Here is a 19,935-nt window from a genome sequence, read left to right on the forward strand (position 1 = left end):
ATGTTTTTGCAAACCTATTAGTACACTATGTAGAGACGATGGAAATAGATGACTTATGTCTGCATGAAGCTACCCACTTCAGTAGCTGAAGGTGTAACTGACCACCACTTGCCTTTAACCTATGGAATTTCTTGTAGTATACGGACTAGCTTATTTTACAGAAGAGGACCGTTACAATATTACTACTCAAACCTTGACGTGACATTTTCTGAAATTCCTGTTCGAAGAAACCTGAACCCTGTACATACGAGATGTAGCTAAATACATGGGTGATTATTTTCTAACTGTAGGAAAAATTAACATAGATGACGCACACAAAAATAACTTGACTTGTTCTTTACATGAAAAGGAGAAAGAATTTTTGGATATGGTAGAAAAAAGAAGAGAATGTTTCCAAAAGAAAGCCAAAGACAAAACTCAGAAAGTTCCTAAATGGGCAGAAAATATAGGGAGCACCTCAAATGGTGGGGCAAATGCTGCCTTGCTGCTGGATTTCGAAAAGAAAGGGAAACTTTGTCTTCACAGAGAAATGACTAGTTACTATAATAACATATTCATTGGTTCCAGTGAATGCGAACATAATTACAAGGTAATTGGAGGTTGGGGATTCAAAGATGGGTCAGAGCCAGTGTTTCATGGAATTTATTTTAAATGTGGAAACAAGGCTTATTTCAAATTGCCGGACCATTGGTACGGAAGCTGTTACTTTGGAATTGTCTTCCCAAAGATATACCATGTGGGGAAAAGCACTGGAAGCATTGAAAAGACGAATAAATTAGCACGCACAAAAAGAGAAAGTGCCGGAGAAATAGTGGGAGATATTTTTAGTGCATTGATACCTGCAGTGGGAGTGACTGAATACACACAGAATTTGCAAATTGTCAACAGTAGTGGATCGGTTATCTACTGACACTGCTGGAGGTTTCCTGATGGTCAATACCGAAATGGTTGCGATCAGATCTATGGTTTTACAAAATCGACTTGCTCTTGACACCTTATTAGCAAAAGAGGGCGGAGTCTTAGAATGTTGAAAGCGCAACATTGTTGCACTTACATACCTGACAAAAGTGTGGAGATCAAAAGGTATGTGAGGAAAATTACAAATTTGGAAAAAGAGCTCAAACCACTGGAAGTTGACAGTGCCTAGAAGAGACTAACTGATGGTCTCTCCTTTGTAGGTCATTGGTTTTATAACTTAGGGAAAAGTCTTTTGAGTAAAATACCAATGCCAATCATGGGGATAAGTATAGTAGTGTTTATCATATTCATTTGTTGTAAATGTCGCAGACACCAGAAAAAGTACACTGTGAATAAGAGAGGAGTGAAGAGAAATGTGGATGAAATGGAACTGGAGGAATTGAATAATCAGATTTATAAAAGGGTGAAAAATTCTCACCCTAATAAAGAAACAAAAGAAGATGAAACGAATGTTTGAAGAAATTGAACTGGGAAAAATGTGAAAAGTTGGCATCTGGTTCCATTAATAGTGATGATAGTAAATATCATCAAAGAGGGGATTGATGGAGCAAGTATTCGCACGTTACGCGACTTGCTTGTATCAAGAACCTTGAATAATGTTAATAGATTAATACAACCTGTTTGTCTTACTAATATTGCACATTTTACAATACACAGGGTGCCCCAGGGACGCTTGCCTATGTGTTTACTAAACAGTAATAACGCTTGCCTCTAAAATGGCCGCTGCTTTGCGGGAATTTAGACTGCGCATGCGTCGGTCATACCCATGTGATATGACGCACTCGCAGTTCTGGAGGAACTTGTTGCTCATGCGAAGTACTGCTAAAATGGCCGCTTTGTTTTCTCACATGCTCCGTGCTTGCATTGCCGCTTTTGCAAAGCTGTCTGTTCTGCTTAACTCCTAATGCCATAGTTATTATAAAGTAAGGAGTGTAGTATAGCCAATCACGGTATACGGTGTATTCATTTTTTTCCTGTGTTTCTAAATTGTTTTCGTTTACTTTCCATGTATCACACTCTGGGGTTATCCTGTCCTGACTGTCCATGAGCTGTACCTGCTCGCCTACTGGCAGCCTAAGTCCTTGAGGGTCCCTTCCCGCCTTTCCAAACTGACCCGTGGCCAGGGTTAGTCTTCTACCTATCCTAGGTAAATATAACTGAGTGTGGGTGCTTGTCTATCTAAATCTCCCTCTTGTCTCGAATAAAGCATAATTGCCTATGTCCTTTCCCTGTCTTTCTATAAATAAGGTTTTGTGCAAACTTGTCTATTAGCATGTTCCACTCTCTTCCTACCCTTAGTCAAATGCAGAACCTTTTGAATATATAGTTGGTCCATTCTTACCCTCCCTTTAGAGAATATGCACATCTGGATAAATCAAATTGCATAAGTTTTGTTTCTTATAAACCGTTAGTGACTTTCGAAAGTCTGCTTTGATGAGTATGTTCCCTTTCTTTACCCGCCTTTAGTGAAGTTGTGAAAGTCTGCTGATCTAAAATAGCGTGTTCCTTATTTCTCCCTTCCCTTTATTTCCCGATTTCTAAATGTTTCTTACTCTCATTCATAGCTATACAATCTTTTTAATTTTAGTTATAGACAGTTTGATCTGTGTAAATTTGTGGCTCATGGCATACGATGACGATGAGAATTAGATAAAGGAGTTTAAAACTTCTTGCGTCTGTGGTTATTATAAAGTACAACTGTTATTTCAATATTGCATGATATTTTTGGTGCCGTCTATTTAATCCCACAGCTAGCTCCTGATCCGTTGTGATCTTAGGTACCTGTTTCAAGGATTGGTAAGTCAGGTACACGGAAGTAGAAAGAAGTAAAACTGAATTACTGATAACAGTGTGTAGGTTACCTGATCAAACATATGAAAAAGAATGGAGGCAGCACCAAGCGCAAAGTAAGTCAACAGGACCAAAGTTGTATCAAAAAACATATTTTTTCTTTTTATTTTTGTATTTTCAAATATAACATTCATACAGCGACTCATACGCACATCAGCTTGGTAAAGAGCCGATATCTGGTGTGGCCGTCGCGTTGGTGCACAGGAGACGTCTAGGTTGTGTTGTTTTTGTGGTTTCATATGAACGAGTTCACTGCTAGAAAAGCACTTTAAACTTCTGCTGTCTTCGGGCGTACTGTACTTGAGTGAAGAACATTAACTCTAATGAACAGGGGTTGAATGGAAGTCACTGCTTACTCTTCCTGCACCTGAGCGCATAATTTGTATTCCATGAAAAATACAACTTTTTAGAAAATGGAAATTGAAAATTCTCAGAAAAAAACGTGCCTTCTTTTAGATGCTAGGAAACTCTGAATTATGTAGTGTCAATACACTATTCTGAATGTTATATTGGCTATTTCTCAGGTACTAGTTTTGCCTGAAGGCTTAATTATTGTTAATTCTAAAACGAAAAAATGAAATGTACCGAATCACCCGGATCTCTTTCGAATTCTAAATATAGTGTCCTTATTTTAGAATTGTCCAACGCTGTAATACGTGACAAAGCAGGAAGGCCTCTTTAGCTGTAACCTTTAATTAAAATTTGACCCTGCCTGCTTTGGGCGGTAGATTTTATTAGCATCTTCGCAGCTCAATAAAGGGCACTCGCTACTCAAATATGTTGACATTTGTATTTGTGAAGCACCCTTTGAAAATCCCAACAGGTGGCAGGAGTGCTCCAATGGCAGAATGTTGTTTTACCAGGTGAATCGAAAATCCTCACTTTCTTCTGGGCTCGTGCTGTGCAATGCAGCTTGTTAGCCTTCCCAGACAGAACAAGCACTAGCAAAGCCAGGTCTGGCTTTCCCTTTGGTTTCTTGACTAAAACATTAAAGAAAAGGCTTCTGTAGTAAAAATAGAAAAGACAATTGCTGTCTGCATAAAATGTATTCATGCTCTAAATTATTTAACGTGCGATGGTTTAGTGTAAGCACTCCACAGAAGGGAAAACAGTGGCATTTCAAAGTAGTATAACTCATAAGCGTCACTCAGTTATTAAATTCAAAAGCATTCATGCCCTCTGGGATTGAACATGTTGCTATATGACAGTGTGTTGCTCCTGCTCCTATTGAGTGCTTGGTGCATTTTTGTGTCCTTTTGGCCGCATGTGTGTTTACGTGCCTCTGTGTGTATGTTTGTCTGTGTGGGAATTAGTGCACGCCTATCTGTTTATATACGCTTGTTTTGGAGTCTGCTTGTGTGTATATGTGTCACTCTCAGCTTGGCTCCCAGTTTGTATGAGAGTGTGTGTTTTAGAGTGTGCATGTGTGTGTCTGCTTTATAATATGTACATTTGATGCTTTTAATCCATGTATGTGTGTCCTCAGAGCATCAAAAAACATGTAATAACTGCACTTTCACAATTGCTTTACTAACCTTTTTGCTTCTCTAATTTGCTTGAAAATGCACCACTTACCCGCTCTTTTTTCAAAATTTTCACGGTGGAAAACCCCCCAGTAACCCCTTTTAATTTTTCGGACTCGCTCACCACAGTGCTCTCCCACAGAAAGTTTACGCCTCACCACTTTCAAATGTCACCAGCCACCACTGGACAGCACATATATCCTGGACACTTCAAAATGTTAGGAGGTAACGAAGTAAGAATTATGCTATACAAATGCTATTAACATTGATATTAAAATCGTATTAGTCTATTTGGACATACTACAATAAGTTGATAATATACCTGTTCAGCATGTACCTTTCTCAAACCAAACTTAAATACCGAGCAAATTTTTTGTAAACCATCTTAACAGTAAGTACAGGCACGGTTTGAATCGGAATAAAAGAAAATAAAGTTGACGATACGACGTATGGACACGCGATTTTCACTTTCTAAATTATTATTTCCATTTGAGTTGACAAACAGTGATAACGTGAAGAGAACTGGTAGGTAACCCATGGGAGGACAGCAGGCGCAGCATCACAATATTGCAATGCGTACTCATTTGTGGAATGTTTCCAGAAGAAAACACGAATATGACTGCACTTACGTCTTTTGCCATGTTACTGGGTTCTTCAAATCCCTGCTACTGAAGATCAATCACTGACGGGCAACTTCGGGGATCTACGAAATAAAAATCAAACAATTGACAGTAATTAATGAATTGAAACACCTATGTATTCGATGACTTCAAAACACAATAGTGACTGACGTTTTAATGTTGCGAGCATGCGGTGTGCTCATAACGTGGAAGGCTCACGGTCGACCCACCCGCACCACTAGGCCAGGAAGGCAGAATTCAGAGTGAGCCTCTTGTTTATCCTTGTGCTGAAGGCGAGCAAGTTGCTGCGAAGGGGGCAATTCGGCACCAAACTGGTTGGGGGGTAATGAAACTCCCACCGCTGGGTGAATGGGTCGGGTCTACGGTAACATTACCCACTTCAAACAAGATCAGCAGGTTGCCAAACTCAGAAGAAGCGCGCGGCCTACGCGGACAGACAGTCGGTGCCCAAACGCCACAGGGTCAGCCGGTCGGGGGAGCGGGAGCTCCGGGCCCGGGGCTCCCGCAGCCCCGCCTGTCACTGCGCGAGGACAGGCTCAGCAACGCCGCCTCCAAGAGGAAGCAGAGGGCACTAGGGGATAAGCCGCCAGGCCGCGAGGAGGGGACTGCAGCAAGAGCACGGGGCGGAGGGTAGCGCGCCAGGCTCAAGGGAACAGAACCAGGGGGTGCCGGGGCTCAAGGACCGCCTCGCAAAGACCGAGGCAGGGAGGTAGAATTGACGAGCAGGAGTTGGGACTGTGCAGAGTTAACACCGGTGACTTTAGAGCCCAAACAATGTCGCCATCGATGACCGATCACAGCCCGGACCCTGGAGAGACCCCGGCAGCAAAGACACAAATCATCTCTACGTGTAATCCCCTCCGCAGGGCGGCCCCGGTCACCGAAACAAAAACAATCGGATCGGGCAGCCATTTTACCTCCTCCCCCTCACACACACCCGCGCCCCGTCTGGCACCGCAACCCTTGCTACCTGCACCCAGAGACAGGCAGGTAGGAGCGGCCACCCTCAGAATCACCCGCCCCCGTGCACCATTGGGAATCTGCGCCCGGATACCGGTCCGTCACTCGGACTAAGGTTGGGCAACATTTGGGGTCAAGAGCAGCTGTCCAGGAGGTTCAGCTCGCAGGGCTCGCTTAAATCTGTGACAGGTGAAGCCGCCTCCAATGCATTCGCCCCGAACGGAGCCCAGTATTTTTGCAACACTGCCAGTATTTTTGCCTTACCATGCCAATTCACCTATGAAAAGATTGCACCGCCCTCTACCATCACACCTTATGCCTATGACAGGAAGGGTACACCAGCCTGCACCCTTCGATCACTGCCACATGCAAACGCTATATTCCCTTGCCATTTCATCCCACCTACGTAGCAAATGCTTCTCTAACGAACCGTTTCTGGAGGGCTCCCCACGAAGCCTGCAGCGCCACCTCCCCCAGAAGTCACAGGACGCGGCAACAGGCCACCAAACATCTGCTGCCACCGACCCCCTCCCCGTTTCAGCTCCCCAGGGCTGACAGCTGTGCCAGGAGTGTGGGCAGCCCCACCCCTGCAGTCAGACCCAAGAAGACGTGGCCCATTTAACATTAGTCCCAGAACGATCATTATTAACTATCCATTCACATACACACAGAGGGCCTGCGCCCCAACAAAAATCCAGTCTAGCAAGTACACAATAAGTTCCGACCCATGACACATTCTGAACCAATCTTCTTTCCTGTGGATCCTCCGGACCCCAGCAATGGATATAGCTATCTACTCCAGTGTAAAGCGCAAACACACAACCCCTTTCGTCAACAGCAGGGAGCACTCACCCGCTGTGCACTCAGCTGGTGGTGGTGCGGAGGCTGCTGTCCACCATGGTGGGCCGGTGTTAGAGCACCTGCTATCTCCAGGCTGCGGGGTCGCGGTGCCCTGTCAGTAAAAGTAGGTGTGTGCCTCGCTCCGGGCCCCCTCTCCCGCGCGCGAAGCCCCAGCTCCGAAGTCCTTCTGCGGCTTCCTCCCAGAGTCTCCTTCTGGCAGCCGCAGTCAACTGCAAGAAACCGAGCTTGGCGGCGTCTGGTCAGCCCACCCCCGATTGGCTGGGCTCGCTGCGACATCGGAGCGCGCCGGCCCCCGTACCCACGCCCCATTTGTTGTGATATGCGTGCGCCGCCGCGGAAAAGGAACTGAGGGAGCCCGAGGTGAGCTGACTGTACTGGGCGAATGCAGCGGCCATCTGAAAGTGGTACATTTTAAGGGGAACAATCGGTGATCTCGGACTGGATACCCCGAAACATCATAACTGTGGCAAGAAGTAGGCTTTAGCTGCAATCGCACCTCGATAATATCGTTAAACGACGCAGTAGAAATAAATTCCCAAAACCCTGTCAAATTATTTTTGTACAGATTTCACTACAGGACAGCAGAATGTGACGACACAATACGAACAACTCAAGTTCAAAGTTGTACATGCGTCCATAAACGCCCTTCACACACAGTGCTTAATTTGTTTCAAAATATACAATACTTTTTTAGAAGCCTGCTGCTGAATGCCCGGGTTGCGAATACCAAGTTTGTTTGCTCAGTTTTGATTACGCCTCATAACTCTTTCTTCTACTACCCCACACTTCATATCTCTTGATCTGGCTTTCGCAGCTTATTTTTTCTCCCTCTGTTCTTTCTTTTAACATTATTTTGCTATCTTTTTCAATCTTCATAAATCCTTTTTTTACTTTCTCGGAGTCGAACCACCAATAAAAAAATAAGCCTTGAAGGATTTGTATGACCAGACAGGAGAGTTCCTATTATCACTAATTTCATTGTTTTAATATAGTAGCAGCCAAGATGTGTAAAAATAAAAAAGATACAGTTCCGTTGATGCTTTGAAGACATAGTAAATGGGAAACAAGTTGTAATAATGCACCAATAATCACTGAACAATTCATATAGCCAACCTGCAACCGAGCACCAAATCCTCTTTTCTTGCTGCTTGCAATCAAGATAAGTATTCTCCATCATAGTTATCTTTAGATTATTGTTATGGTAAAGGTTCTTTGTTTAATAATGTTGTTTATTGTATTTGTTATTTTCTTGGGACTCACTGTCGCACTTATGCAGCTCGCATTTGTGAGACATAAGAACATTTAATAAACTTCTTTCAATTCAAATTGTTATTTCCCATTATTTTAGAATGGAATCGATCCTACATTTAAGAGATGCCTTCCTCCAAGGAGATTCGATTGTCCATCTAGACCTGTAAGATTTCTATTTACCAATTTCTATACAAACAAATCACAAAAAGTACTTCCAATTATAATGGAATCATGAAGCCTATCAGTTCATCTGCCTCACCTCTGGCCTAGTTTCAGCAACTTGGTGTTCCCCAAAGCTTTCAGAACCAGTACTTTTATTGCTCAGGGCTCATGATATCAAACTCAAAGTCTAACTAGACGGCATTTCTATCATGACTCAGAACAAATACAGTAAGTACCCTTCATCATCTTTTGGTCTTCTTCAGTAGTTAGATTTTATTATTATTGGGAAAATATTTTTTGCTTCCATCCATGACTTGAAAATTCTTGGATTTTCTAGGTAATTGACAAAAATCAGTTTTACTTCTCCCACTATCATAAGTGGTAGCAATTCAAAACAAAAATCATTCTGTGATCTACACAAATCTGTGATTTCACTCAAAATATAAGCCTGAATAGCAGGTCTGTTTTCATCCTCAATTCAGGTGATTTTGACTGGTCCCTTTCATTATCGGGTCTTATAAAAAAAAAATTTAAATTTGTCATCTCCGAAAAAGCCTTTCTAACACAAATGAAGTTTCTTTGGTGCAAGAATCTGTTATAGAAATCCAGTGTTGGCTAGACCATTAGGACGTCTGTAACAGAAAATCTAGACTTTATTAATAGCTTGGAAAATCTACATTGGGTGCCAGTGCCAACCGCCAGCAAAAAATTAAGGATATTCGGCGAAGTGGGTGTAGGAAGCATCCATGCCCACTCTTTTTACTTAGGAGGGCAAATCAGTATTTTACTCTAACATGTAGCTTTTTAATATTTTCTCTGTCACAATATATCCAGTATTTCACTGCCTATATACAACCACAGTTGTTCAGATCACACCTAGAATGCAACAGAGTTCATAAACTCCAATACGTTAAAAAAATCTTATGTAAGAAAAAATATATATACTAGCACCCCACCCCAATAAAGCATGCCAATAGTTACTTTTCTTCTAGGATTCATCTTTTGCCTACATGTTTTGAAGATATTGTATAAAAAATAAAACAACCCCTACACTATATTGTTTTAAAGCTGCTGCAAGTCACGGAGTTCAGTGGCAATAAGTAAAGTACAAGGCGAAAGAATGTATTCCTTTGAGGTTAATGAAATCCGAAGTAACATGCAAATGCACTACATGTATGGTTGGGAGCAATTTTTGTTTGTCAACCCACCTCACCTGATTTGTTGAATAATTTCTCCACTCAAACTTCTTTCATAGATGCTAAGAAAGGCCTATTTCACTATTTGACACCTTCGGTCCATACCAGGTATTTTTTCTTAGAGCACTTTTCATGCTAAGATGTTGAGCCAAATGTAGAGTTTAAAATGTAAACCAAAAATCAGAATACAACATGATAATAGCTAAAAAAAAAAGCTGCCTGGACGAGATCACAGGCCACTCTGCTGTCATCCAACAGAAGTAATTTCCAACAAAAATATCTACGTCCGCTAGAGTAAACAGCTGGGCAATGCCTGAAAAACATTGTAAACGTTGATTCCTTCTCAAAAAGAGAGTGTGTGTATATGTGTATATATGTATATGTGTGTATATATATATATATATATATATATATACACACACTCTCTTTTTGAGAAGGGATCAATGTTTACAAATTATTGCTGTGCTGATATTTTTGTAATCTTTTTGGGGCCATAGCTATTTTGTAAAGCTTCACCACATAACCGAAATAAACAGAATCTTTTGGTTTTTGTAAAAAAAATTAGTGCACTACAGTAAGAGACTGCTGCACAGCGAAAAATGTCTATGCTTACAAATCCAGCTCATTTCAATGTACTATTGCTTCTGTCGAGGCAGGACTGCCGTTCATAGCATGAGAAACTAAAATAGTGTACAGGCACCACCATACCTCAATAGTTGTGTGGAGCCATGGTCTGCAGACATTAGGCACTAGATGCTCTAGTACAGACAGGAGTATATTTTTTATTATCACAAAGGGGAATGCGAGAGAAAACTGATCTATTTGCATTCTCCCAGACAATATTCCATGCACAAAAGAGCAACTAGGCAAAGAGGAAGAAGAGAAGGAAGAAAAACACTTGAAGGTCCTACTAAGACATCCAGAGATTGGCAAAAACAGGGGCAATTGAGATAGTAATACTCAATTAAAACTCTGTTTCTTTTTTTATTTATGTCCATGGTACCCTATAAAGAAAAAGGAATTCTCCTTGGGTATAACAAGAGGTATTTTTTGTATCTTTTACTAATATGGATCCCTGCATTATCCAGAGAAATACTTTATATAAGATCTCCAGTTTTGGTTGAGTCCACCCTGGTGGTACTACCCTACTAGGGTGTGGCTAGGCGCCAATGATGAAGCATGCCACTATTATGTGGGTGAGGCGTCTATTCCAAAATCGTTATATTTCTTAGTATTACCTTCAAGTGTTTTTCTTCCTTCTCTTGTTCCTCTTCGCCTAGTTGCCCTTTTGTGTAAGGAGTATATATTTTCACTGCTTCCCGCACAGTGACTGTATTGAGAAAGTCATGCAACATTTTCTCCCAGTTATCAGTAAACATCTGCTTGTTCTGTGCTGTAGGTAAAAGACCTAATTATTTTGAGACTATAACAAATGGTTACAAATAGGTAGTGAAACAAGGTTCCTCTTGTAAGCACTTTTTGACATCACATGCACCTTTACTTGAAAACAAATATATAGGAGTTAATAAAGAACTGCTTACCTGTTTCTTATGTTTTTACTGCACCCTACTACAAAAAAATGCAAGCATTGAAACATGTCAATACATGCAAAGATGGGTATATCCATGTGACTTATGTTCTTATATGTTTGGAAGTGTGCCATGCAGCTATAATACACATCAGGACCCAATTTTTTTAGGGGCTTCAGAATACAAGTTCTCGAATATGCAATGAACACAATAGTAAGTTTAAGTGATCATAAATAGCTGGGCAATCTTGGCCAAACCCGAGATTGCTATTCTGTGGGGAGAAAGGTCACGCCCGGCCAAATCTGCCTGGCTCCGAAGCCTAGCCTACTACAGCTTACAATCCGAGATATATGCCACACTTCAACCCCCTACTTCCCGGCCCGGGACATCTGGTGTGTTTATCGCACCCACCTACAGCAAACACTCCTTGCCTCTCGGACTGATTCCACCCCAGTTGCTTCCCCGAATGGTGAGTGAATTCTGGGACAGCAGTCACTGTTTGTCCGCCACGTCCCCGTATCACACTGCTCTATCCTAGCACGCACGGCAAGGTTTCAATATATTCACCTTATCCATTGTATGTCCATTTTGTCCATATTAACTAATTGCCCCATGCAAGGGAACCCTTATTTTTTTGTCCTTTGTTTTATATTTGTTTTTTGTTAGTAGGTGATTGTTCTCTTAATGGTTGCATTGATTATCATATGTTAATTAGATATGTAATTTATGTTTCACAAGCCAATATTGTTTTTTCTTGTTTGTAAGATGTATACATTGTTGTTTTTTTCTTTGTATATGCGTAGTATATCCTATTTATATTCAATAAAAATGTAATTAAAAAAAATAAAATAACTAACTAAATAGCTGGGCACCTTCTGTTTCAGTCGGTACAAGCATACTCTCATGTTATGCATGTCATAATGAGTAAAAGCTAGCATCAGATAAAGGGGGCGCTAATGAGGAGGACGGAACTCTAAAGGGAAACACTAATGAAAGAAGTCTTAGTTCACCTCATGTTTAGAGAGCATAGATCACCTGGCAGACTTTGATAGGCTGTACAACATTCAACACATTTCAAGTGAAGAACTTAAAAACTCGACAGCTGTGCATCTATGTGCATTAAAGTATTTTAAATCAATATTCCTCTACATTCCTGTGACAACTTCCATCCTTGTTATTGATCTCAACCTCCCAGGATGCAAGTCCTGGTAAGATCAACACACTTAGTGTTGGTCACCAGGCATTAACTACGACCCACGAAAGGGAGGGATATGTCCCCAGCCCCCTTACATTTCCAGTTCAGAAACTGCACAGGAAAAAGACTTTGCATGGCGGATTGGTAATTTTGACTTGAGGCCATAATTTTTTTAAAACAAACCTGCTGTCCAGAGGTGTCTCTTATGAAATCGGAAGTACAGGCACCCGGGCTTTAAATGTGCAAAATCCTTCCGTGGCTCAGACTCAGCAGTAATTAAAACATGATCTTGAAACTGGTCCGATCAGGCCTTATAGTCATGTCTTTAGCTTTAAAAAAGAATACTAGTCAATTTCTGAACAATGACTGTTAAAAACTGGTAACATAATCCATGTCGAAGATGTAGTTCCTGTGAACATTTCATTTATTTAATACTGCATTCCTTAAAAGTGCTTGCTTTTTCCAGGGTGTTGTGTTCTGTATTTTTTTTCATACATCTAGGCATCTGTGTGACTTCAGGTTGTGGTGGGTGTTTATAATGAACCACGATTCAGACCTCTGGAGTTGGGGCTGAAGGCAATACACGTTTCTCAAGGTGCATGCCAGTGGGTCTTAAAGGTGTTCAGAACAGATGTTCACCCAGTCCTTGGACTCTGCACGGCGCACCGAGCAACAGTCAGGTGTGACAATTGTAAATGTAATTCTATGTGAAAGTGTATGAAGAAGATTCAAAACTGTGATCTATTGGCAGGGCAAAAGTAAAAGAAAATGAAGTGCTTACACGTCATACAGATGCGTTGTGCGGGTGCTGGGAGAAGGGAAGCAGATGCAAGAAGGTACATGGTGGAGCAAATAAAAAAAAGGGTACTGAAGAGGAACTTGATGAGGTGTGAGATAGAACAACAGATTTACAATTGATGACTGGCGCCAGACAAAAGAAAACCACTCCTACCAGTATTTCTTAATTGTCATAGCCAGAAGAGTTATCAATAATCAAATGAACTTTGGGGAATGAGCCACCAACAACCATCTGTCAAGGAAACAATCTTGACCATAAACAGAATGAAATATTACTCTACACTCTTAACGTATACGTTAACTCAGTGGTTAGAGGCGGCAGACCCGGAAGCTGGGATCGCCCGTGGACCAGGGTTCGATTCCCCACCTCAGCGGGTCTCGGGCTCAAAATTCCACGACAATTCTCGCTCCGGTGCCTACTCGACTCACGGGGCCTCACTCTGCAACTCTGGGCAATAGCTTGCTTAATCTCCACGACGGCCCCTCGCGGCGGGATGCCTGGCTTTCACCCTGTGGACACCCTGCCGGGGCCTCTCACAGGGGAATACCAGGACGGGTTCCCTAAGCAAGCGCCAGGATGTCCTTTGGGTGACAGGTTGCGCTATATAAATACACCTACATTTACCTACATTTACATATACAAGTACTCAAAATGTATATGCCACATGATAATGGTCAATGCCTATCCTTCATTGTCCTTAGAAGAAAGCAAAATATGGTCCTGGATGGGATTTATAATCAATTCTTTAATTATTTCATTCATCTAATAAAAATCAATTAGGTTGTAGCCAAAGAGAATATCTAAAATGGAAAAACAATGTGTTTCGTACCCTTGGGACTTCTTCAGGACTCACAGGTTTTATGTTGAAAACCATAATAATGGTCTGGTGATCATCACGCTACAGATACAGCCTAGTAGCAACAGTTTGGTACCATGATTTAAGATGCACATCCTCTCAAGCAGTCTCCTGATGGTGCAGTGGCAGCATAGTGAAAGCACGCATTCAGAAGACTGCTGAAGATGTCGGGTGTCTTAAATCAGGGGACTGAACTGTTATTGATGCTATTCAATAACAGAAAGCTCGCATAGACACCAAAATACTGCTCGGGTGGAACGCTACGGGAAGTATAGTACTGTAGCTGAAGACTTGAAGCCACACCCTTCTTTACACAGTTCTGTGAGTTAAAGGAAGCAAACATAATCAAGAAGGCCTTAATACCAGGAAATGGACATGCATTCTAACGTAAATCGGCCCAGGTGTAGGATTCAAGACTTTGGAAAAGAATGTTAGTCTGATATTTCCCTATAAGTAGCCATCAAACTAAAAGGAAATAGTAAAAGTAAAACCTGCTGTTAAAGAAAGTTCCCCACATAGGGTGACCAACTGGCATGGGTGCAAATTCAGGACGCTGAGTGTCAAAATTCAGGACAAAAGGTACGTTTTACAGAAACATCTGAGGAGGTCGCGCATTAGTATATAAGTAAGTAAGTAGACACCAGAGTTCAACTGACATGTTTATAGTGGCATATTAATTGCAGGCTGGGAGAACACAGAAGTCTTTGCCATTAGCCCTGTCGTCTATTTCAAAATGCAGTGCCCCCGGGAACACCTTAGCATGGCTCTTGTTTCAGCTGCACTTAAGTTGAACTTAGTTTGTTCTTTATTCATCCTTCTGAACACTGGACAGAATTTTACAATTTTATTGTCAAGTATGTTAGCAAGAACACTTCTGATACGCGCGTCTCAGAAAGTTTATGGATTCCACCATAGTTGCAAGGTGTTATCCCCACATGGCATTGTAACCACCCTGTTATATTGTATTAGTGCGTCTCCTGCTTGGCTGGATGACGCTCTTCTATGATGTACTTGATGTTCCATGTGCTGATGTAATTTCTGGTGGGGCAGTGACAGTTAAGCCAGCTGCGTCTGGCATGGGATCGTTGGGGTCTTTAAACAGGTTTCTCCTGGGAATAAACTTCACTTGAAGTTGAACGTGATTCCAGCTTTATTTACCCACAACATTTTAACATTTTAGTCTATTGTAATAAACCAGTGGACCCAGTTATTTCATAGCATTAATAAGTTAACATATGACTTAACGAGGAGGGTGACAAACGTTGGCGTCCTGCTGCCATCACGCTGAAGGGCGCAAGTGCACACTTAACAAAAAAATAAATTGAAAGCTAGAACAAGCTACGAATTTCATACCTACAGAAGTCTATATGCGGGTTAGTAGCTGTGCCTGTGACTGAGACCCCAGTTCTAATCCGACCTCCCCACTTCCAAATATTTTGTCAGCATGTACCTCAGTAACATTACCTCAAATTTGGTGAGCATACGAATAGGCCGACCACTGGTAACAAGTGCTATGCAATAAAATGTTACGGCATGTCATTCACAGAATATTCGAATTTAACAGTAATAGTGTAAGAATTACAGAAACAGCTGGCCTGTCACAAGCAGAAAATCTATTTGCGTTTCAGGACTTTGAGCACACGTTTTGCTGGGCGATTTGTTTGAATTTGCATTTTTGTATCGTCTCTTATTGCCGTCCTTCGGGGTACATTATCAGATCTTACTACCTGCTACAAAAGTAAAGAAGCAAACAAAACATGCACTGGAGAGGCTAGAAAAACAAGTACCGACTCAATGACCTCTCCACTTAATAACGTAACCCGAAATGCAATAAAGTGTTTTATATCTTCACCAGACTTGCTTAGAAAGGAGCTCACGCACAAGCAGGCTTTCTAATTGGAAGGGAGACTCCCTCCATTTAGACCAATAAAGTGTTCTGTCTCAATTTGTGTTTACTTTCTCCATCCAGAGCGAAGCGTGTAATCAAACGGCAAATCTTCAGGGTATGGTGGCCATCCGAGAAGCTGCCATTCCTCTCGACCGGAAACGCTCTCTTCTGAAATGGCCGCCCCGTTACCCTACCCTGGGGAAGCGTTAGTCCTCCGTCTACTTCTTACGCATCTGCAAAAACTACGAGGCAAGGTACGTCAGAACGTTCTTCGACTCTTGCGTTACAGTGGGTGTTTTGTACAATTAGCGGGGATTAAGGGGTTAAAGGCTGTATTTAAGATCCTTCAGCGCGCCATATTTTAAACTATTGTTTGCATTGTTTTATTTAGCAATGGCAGCGGCTTCTGTTGCCCCGAGGGTGCCGCTCAGGACAACAACGATACTGGATATAAATTAAGCGAAATCTGCCTGCCTTCGATTTGGTTGCTACTCATCTCAAGCGCATTTTTTCTCAAACTTCCTTTAGGAGTTTATAATGTCCCTTCCTTGCCCCCCACACCATACACTTGAAGCCTCTGTAAGTGGAGAACTGCTTTATTTCAATTATGCAAAGCTATCGCAAACATAGAGCGCCGAGCGTCTTATTAGCATCAGCTCCGGTCGCCAACTGCCGAATATACTTTCGCGCCTTCGCTTCAGTCCGTTCTGCGCATGCGTGCGCCTTCCGCTCTCGTCTACGGCGTGACGCGTCCTCGCGTACACGCTCGTAGACTAGAGCGCACACCACATATCTCCCCCCTTTAACAATAACGATTTAACAGTACCAGTCTCAGTTCTAGTGTCCACTCATTTCAAAGTCTCTATATCTGGAGGGCATAGTAACTGCCCTCCCGCTGCGGGTGCACCTTACCGGCATGTTGTCTTCTGCTTCTCTCTCACCCAGTACTCTCTCACCATCTCTCTGATCTTCTCCCTGTACTTCACCGGCCGGTGTGTAGTCCCTGTTGGTAAACTCTGTGGTAGGAGATTCCATTTCTCTGTCCTCTCCTGCGCCTTCAAACAGTTTGTTTGCATTATGAACACAGGAAGGTCTTATTTCCTCAGACCCCACCTGTATCTCCTCCTCCTCTGATTTGGGCCACCTTACGATCTTGTTGACTCTAGCCATGCGGTCTTGGGACCACACCTTGCCGTCACTGAGGAGAGCCGCCCTGCCTCGCACTTCCTTGACCTGTAAGGGTTGACTGTATTTGCTTTCTCCTTTCTTTTGTAGAGTGGGCAGTTTTACCTTGACCCATTCTCCTTCTTCCAGCTCTGTATCCTTCGTGTTGCGTCGTTTGTCATAATGGGCAGCATAAATCTTCTGGGCCTTCTCAAGGTTGTGCTGGACCACCGCCGGGGACCACTTGCTGGTGATGGTCTTCTCCCTCCACACTACGTTGTCCCGGGTGAACGGGAGTCGGCCTCTCAGTACTTGGAAGGGGCTGTACCCCACCACCGTGGGGGTGATTCTGTAAGCCCACAGCATGCTCATTACCTCGGTCTCCCAGTCTTTTCCTTGCGAGATGGCTGCTTGTATGGAGCCCATTAGCACGCGGTTGAACCGCTCCGCTTGGCCGTTACATGCTGGGTGGTAGATGGCTGTGTGCTTTGACTCAATCCCGTTCCTCTTCATAAATCGCGTCCACTTGTCCGAGACAAATTGCGGCCCATTATCACTAAGAATGGATTTGGGTATTCCTTCTCTTAAGAACAAGGACGTCAAGAACTTCAGCACTGTGTCAGTGTCCATGGATTCTTGTATATCGACTTCAGGCCATTTCGAATACTTGTCTATAACCACACACAGATATTTGTTTACTCCTCTGCTGTCCAGGACAGGCCCAAGTATGTCGATGGCCACGTCCTCCCAGGGGTTTTGTGGGGTTTCGAACTTTCCCAAGGCTGGTCTGAGGGGTCGTAGTATTTTGTCTGCTCCTTGGCACTGCCCGCATTCTCTCACTTGTCTTTCTATGTGGGCATCCATGCCTGGCCACCAATACATTTGCTTGACTCGTGCCTTGGTTTTTACGATGCCCAGATGTCCTTCATGTAGTTGTTTCAACAATCTGGGTATCAGTATTTCCGGTGGTACTACCCTTTCTCCTCTGTATAGGAAGACCCCTGAATCACTCAAGGACAGTTCCTCTCTCATCTCATAGAACCTCCGCACTCCTTCTGTGAGCTTCTTCTTGTCCGGCCATCCCGACGTAAGGTGTCTTTTTATCTCTACTTTCTCCGCATCTTGTTCGTACGCAGCCGCCCATTCTTGACAGCTAATTGTCGTCTCATGGTCTTCCATGCTGGCTACCATCTCCTCTTTGTCCGGGGCCGCCTCCGGCGCATCCTCCATTGCCGCAGCTCGGCTGAGGTAATCTGCCACCCTGTTCTGAGTTCCCGGTAGATATTCCACGTCATAAGTGTAATCCAGTAATTTTAGTGTCATTTTTGCAATTCTTGGGGTCGCAGTGTCATGGCCCGAAGACGTCAGGACCTTGACCAGGGGCTTGTGATCCGTTTGGAGCTTGAACCTTGTACCCCAAATGAACTGTCGAAATTTGCCCATGGCCCAAGTGACCGCCAGCATCTCTTTTTCAATGACACTGTACCTTTGTTCCGTCGGGGATAGAGCACGTGAAGCAAAACTGATGGTTTCCACGGATCCATCCTCCCTCTCCTGTGCCAACAATGCCCCCAAGCCTTTGTCGCTTGCATCCGTCGTCACTATGGTGTTGCCTGAGGGGACGTATCCTTGCAATGGAACGGCTTGGCTGATGCAGTCCTTTACCATCTCAAATTCGTTTTGCGCTTCTGTGTCCCATTCAAACTTCGACTTGTCTCTGATGAGTTGTCGCATTCTGTACGTTCTGGTGGCAAAGTGTCTCACAAACTTACTGTAGTACTCGGCCATTCCAAGGAATGACCGCACTTCCTCCTTGGTACTGGGGGCTTTGGCATTCCTGATGGCCTTCACATTTTGTTCCTTCGGGGATATACCATGTGTCCCAATTTCGTGTCCCAAGTACGTGACTGAGGGCATCCCAATCTTACATTTGTTCCACTCTGCAGTTAAGCCTTTGTTTTGCAACACTTCAAGGACTCTGGTTAGTTTGCTGTCGTGATGCCTTTTGGTGGAGCCCATCACCAGAATGTCATCCTGGAAGTACTGCACCCCTGAGATGTCCTTAAACAACCGATGCACCAATTTCTGAAATACAGCCGCTGCGGATGCCAGACCAAAGGGCATCCTGCGGAATTGATAGCACCCGAATGGCGTGATGAAGGAGGTGTACTTCCTACTCGTGGAATGCAGCTCAATTTGATGGTACGCCGATGTGAGATCTATGGTGGAGAAATGGGTGATACCTTTTGTTCTTGCCAGCATCTCCTCAATTCTGGGCAGGGGAAACTTCTCCACAATGAGGCATTTGTTGAGCTCTCTGAGGTCCACGCAGAGACGAACCTTCCCATTAGGTTTCTTGACTACCACTAAGGGGGATAGCCACTCCGAACTGTCCACTGGCTCTATGATGCCTTGTTTCTCCAGTCTCTGAAGTTCCTGTTGCACAGCTTCACTGGTGGATATGGGAATGTTCCTGACTTTGTGCACCACTGGTACTGCCCCCTCCTTGAGGACCATTTTGTGGACAAATTTGTCCAGTTTTCCCACTGTACCCTCGAATACCTTGGGGTATGCAGATTTCCAGTCTTCATCTTTCGTGAGGGGCCACTCGTCCGTTAAGAGTATCTGTTCTTTCCCGCCAGGGTTGAGTATGATCCCTAGATCCCCTGCGTCTCTCCATCCAAGTACCGAAGGGCCCTTCTCTGCAACGTATAGTGTGCAGGTGGCTGACCTTCCTCTAAATTCGAACGTGAAGTCTCGGCATCCCACCAAGGGAATTGCGTTCTCTGTGTATGAGATGGGCCTGATGTCCGGCGGCAGGAGGTCTGGACCCACTACTGGTGCGAAGTCTTCGTCCCATATGGATCTTTGTACAATGGTCCATGGAGAACCTGAGTCGACAGCCACATGTACCTTCACTCCCCCTATGAGCATGTCCGTGCGGGGCTTATCTCTGCGCTTTCCTGTCACCTCCAGTACTTGGTCCTCAATACACAGCACCATTTCTCCGTCTTCTTGGTCGTCTTCCTCGTTGACTTCCGAAGTCGCAGATTCCACACACTTGACCGTGGTCTTCTTTCC

General features: G+C 43.5%; 1 protein-coding gene across 8 annotated transcripts in view; it reads right to left on the reverse strand.

Moving 5' to 3' along the window:
* The window catches only part of TFDP1 (transcription factor Dp-1), a 531,476-nt gene extending 515,573 nt beyond the window's left edge, over positions 1-15,903 (reverse strand). For 2 of the 8 annotated variants that reach the window (XM_086934694.1, XM_086934688.1), the window contains exons 1-2: positions 5,144-5,922; positions 4,982-5,055 (exon numbers count right to left, since the gene is read on the reverse strand). In XM_086934694.1, coding sequence (XP_086790820.1) covers positions 4,982-4,993 — 12 coding nt within the window. In that variant the 5' untranslated portion in view covers positions 4,994-5,055; positions 5,144-5,922. Of the gene's footprint in view, positions 1-4,981; positions 5,056-5,143; positions 5,996-6,805; positions 7,131-15,758 lie in introns of those variants that run through there. The other 6 variants (XM_086934690.1, XM_086934693.1, XM_086934687.1 and 3 more) reach the window with 6 other exon arrangements.
* Between the last annotated feature and the right edge of the window lie 4,032 nt (positions 15,904-19,935).

The sequence above is a fragment of the Lissotriton vulgaris genome, chromosome 8 (genome assembly GCF_964263255.1).
Source record: "Lissotriton vulgaris chromosome 8, aLisVul1.2, whole genome shotgun sequence".
Lineage (NCBI taxonomy): Eukaryota > Metazoa > Chordata > Amphibia > Caudata > Salamandridae > Lissotriton > Lissotriton vulgaris.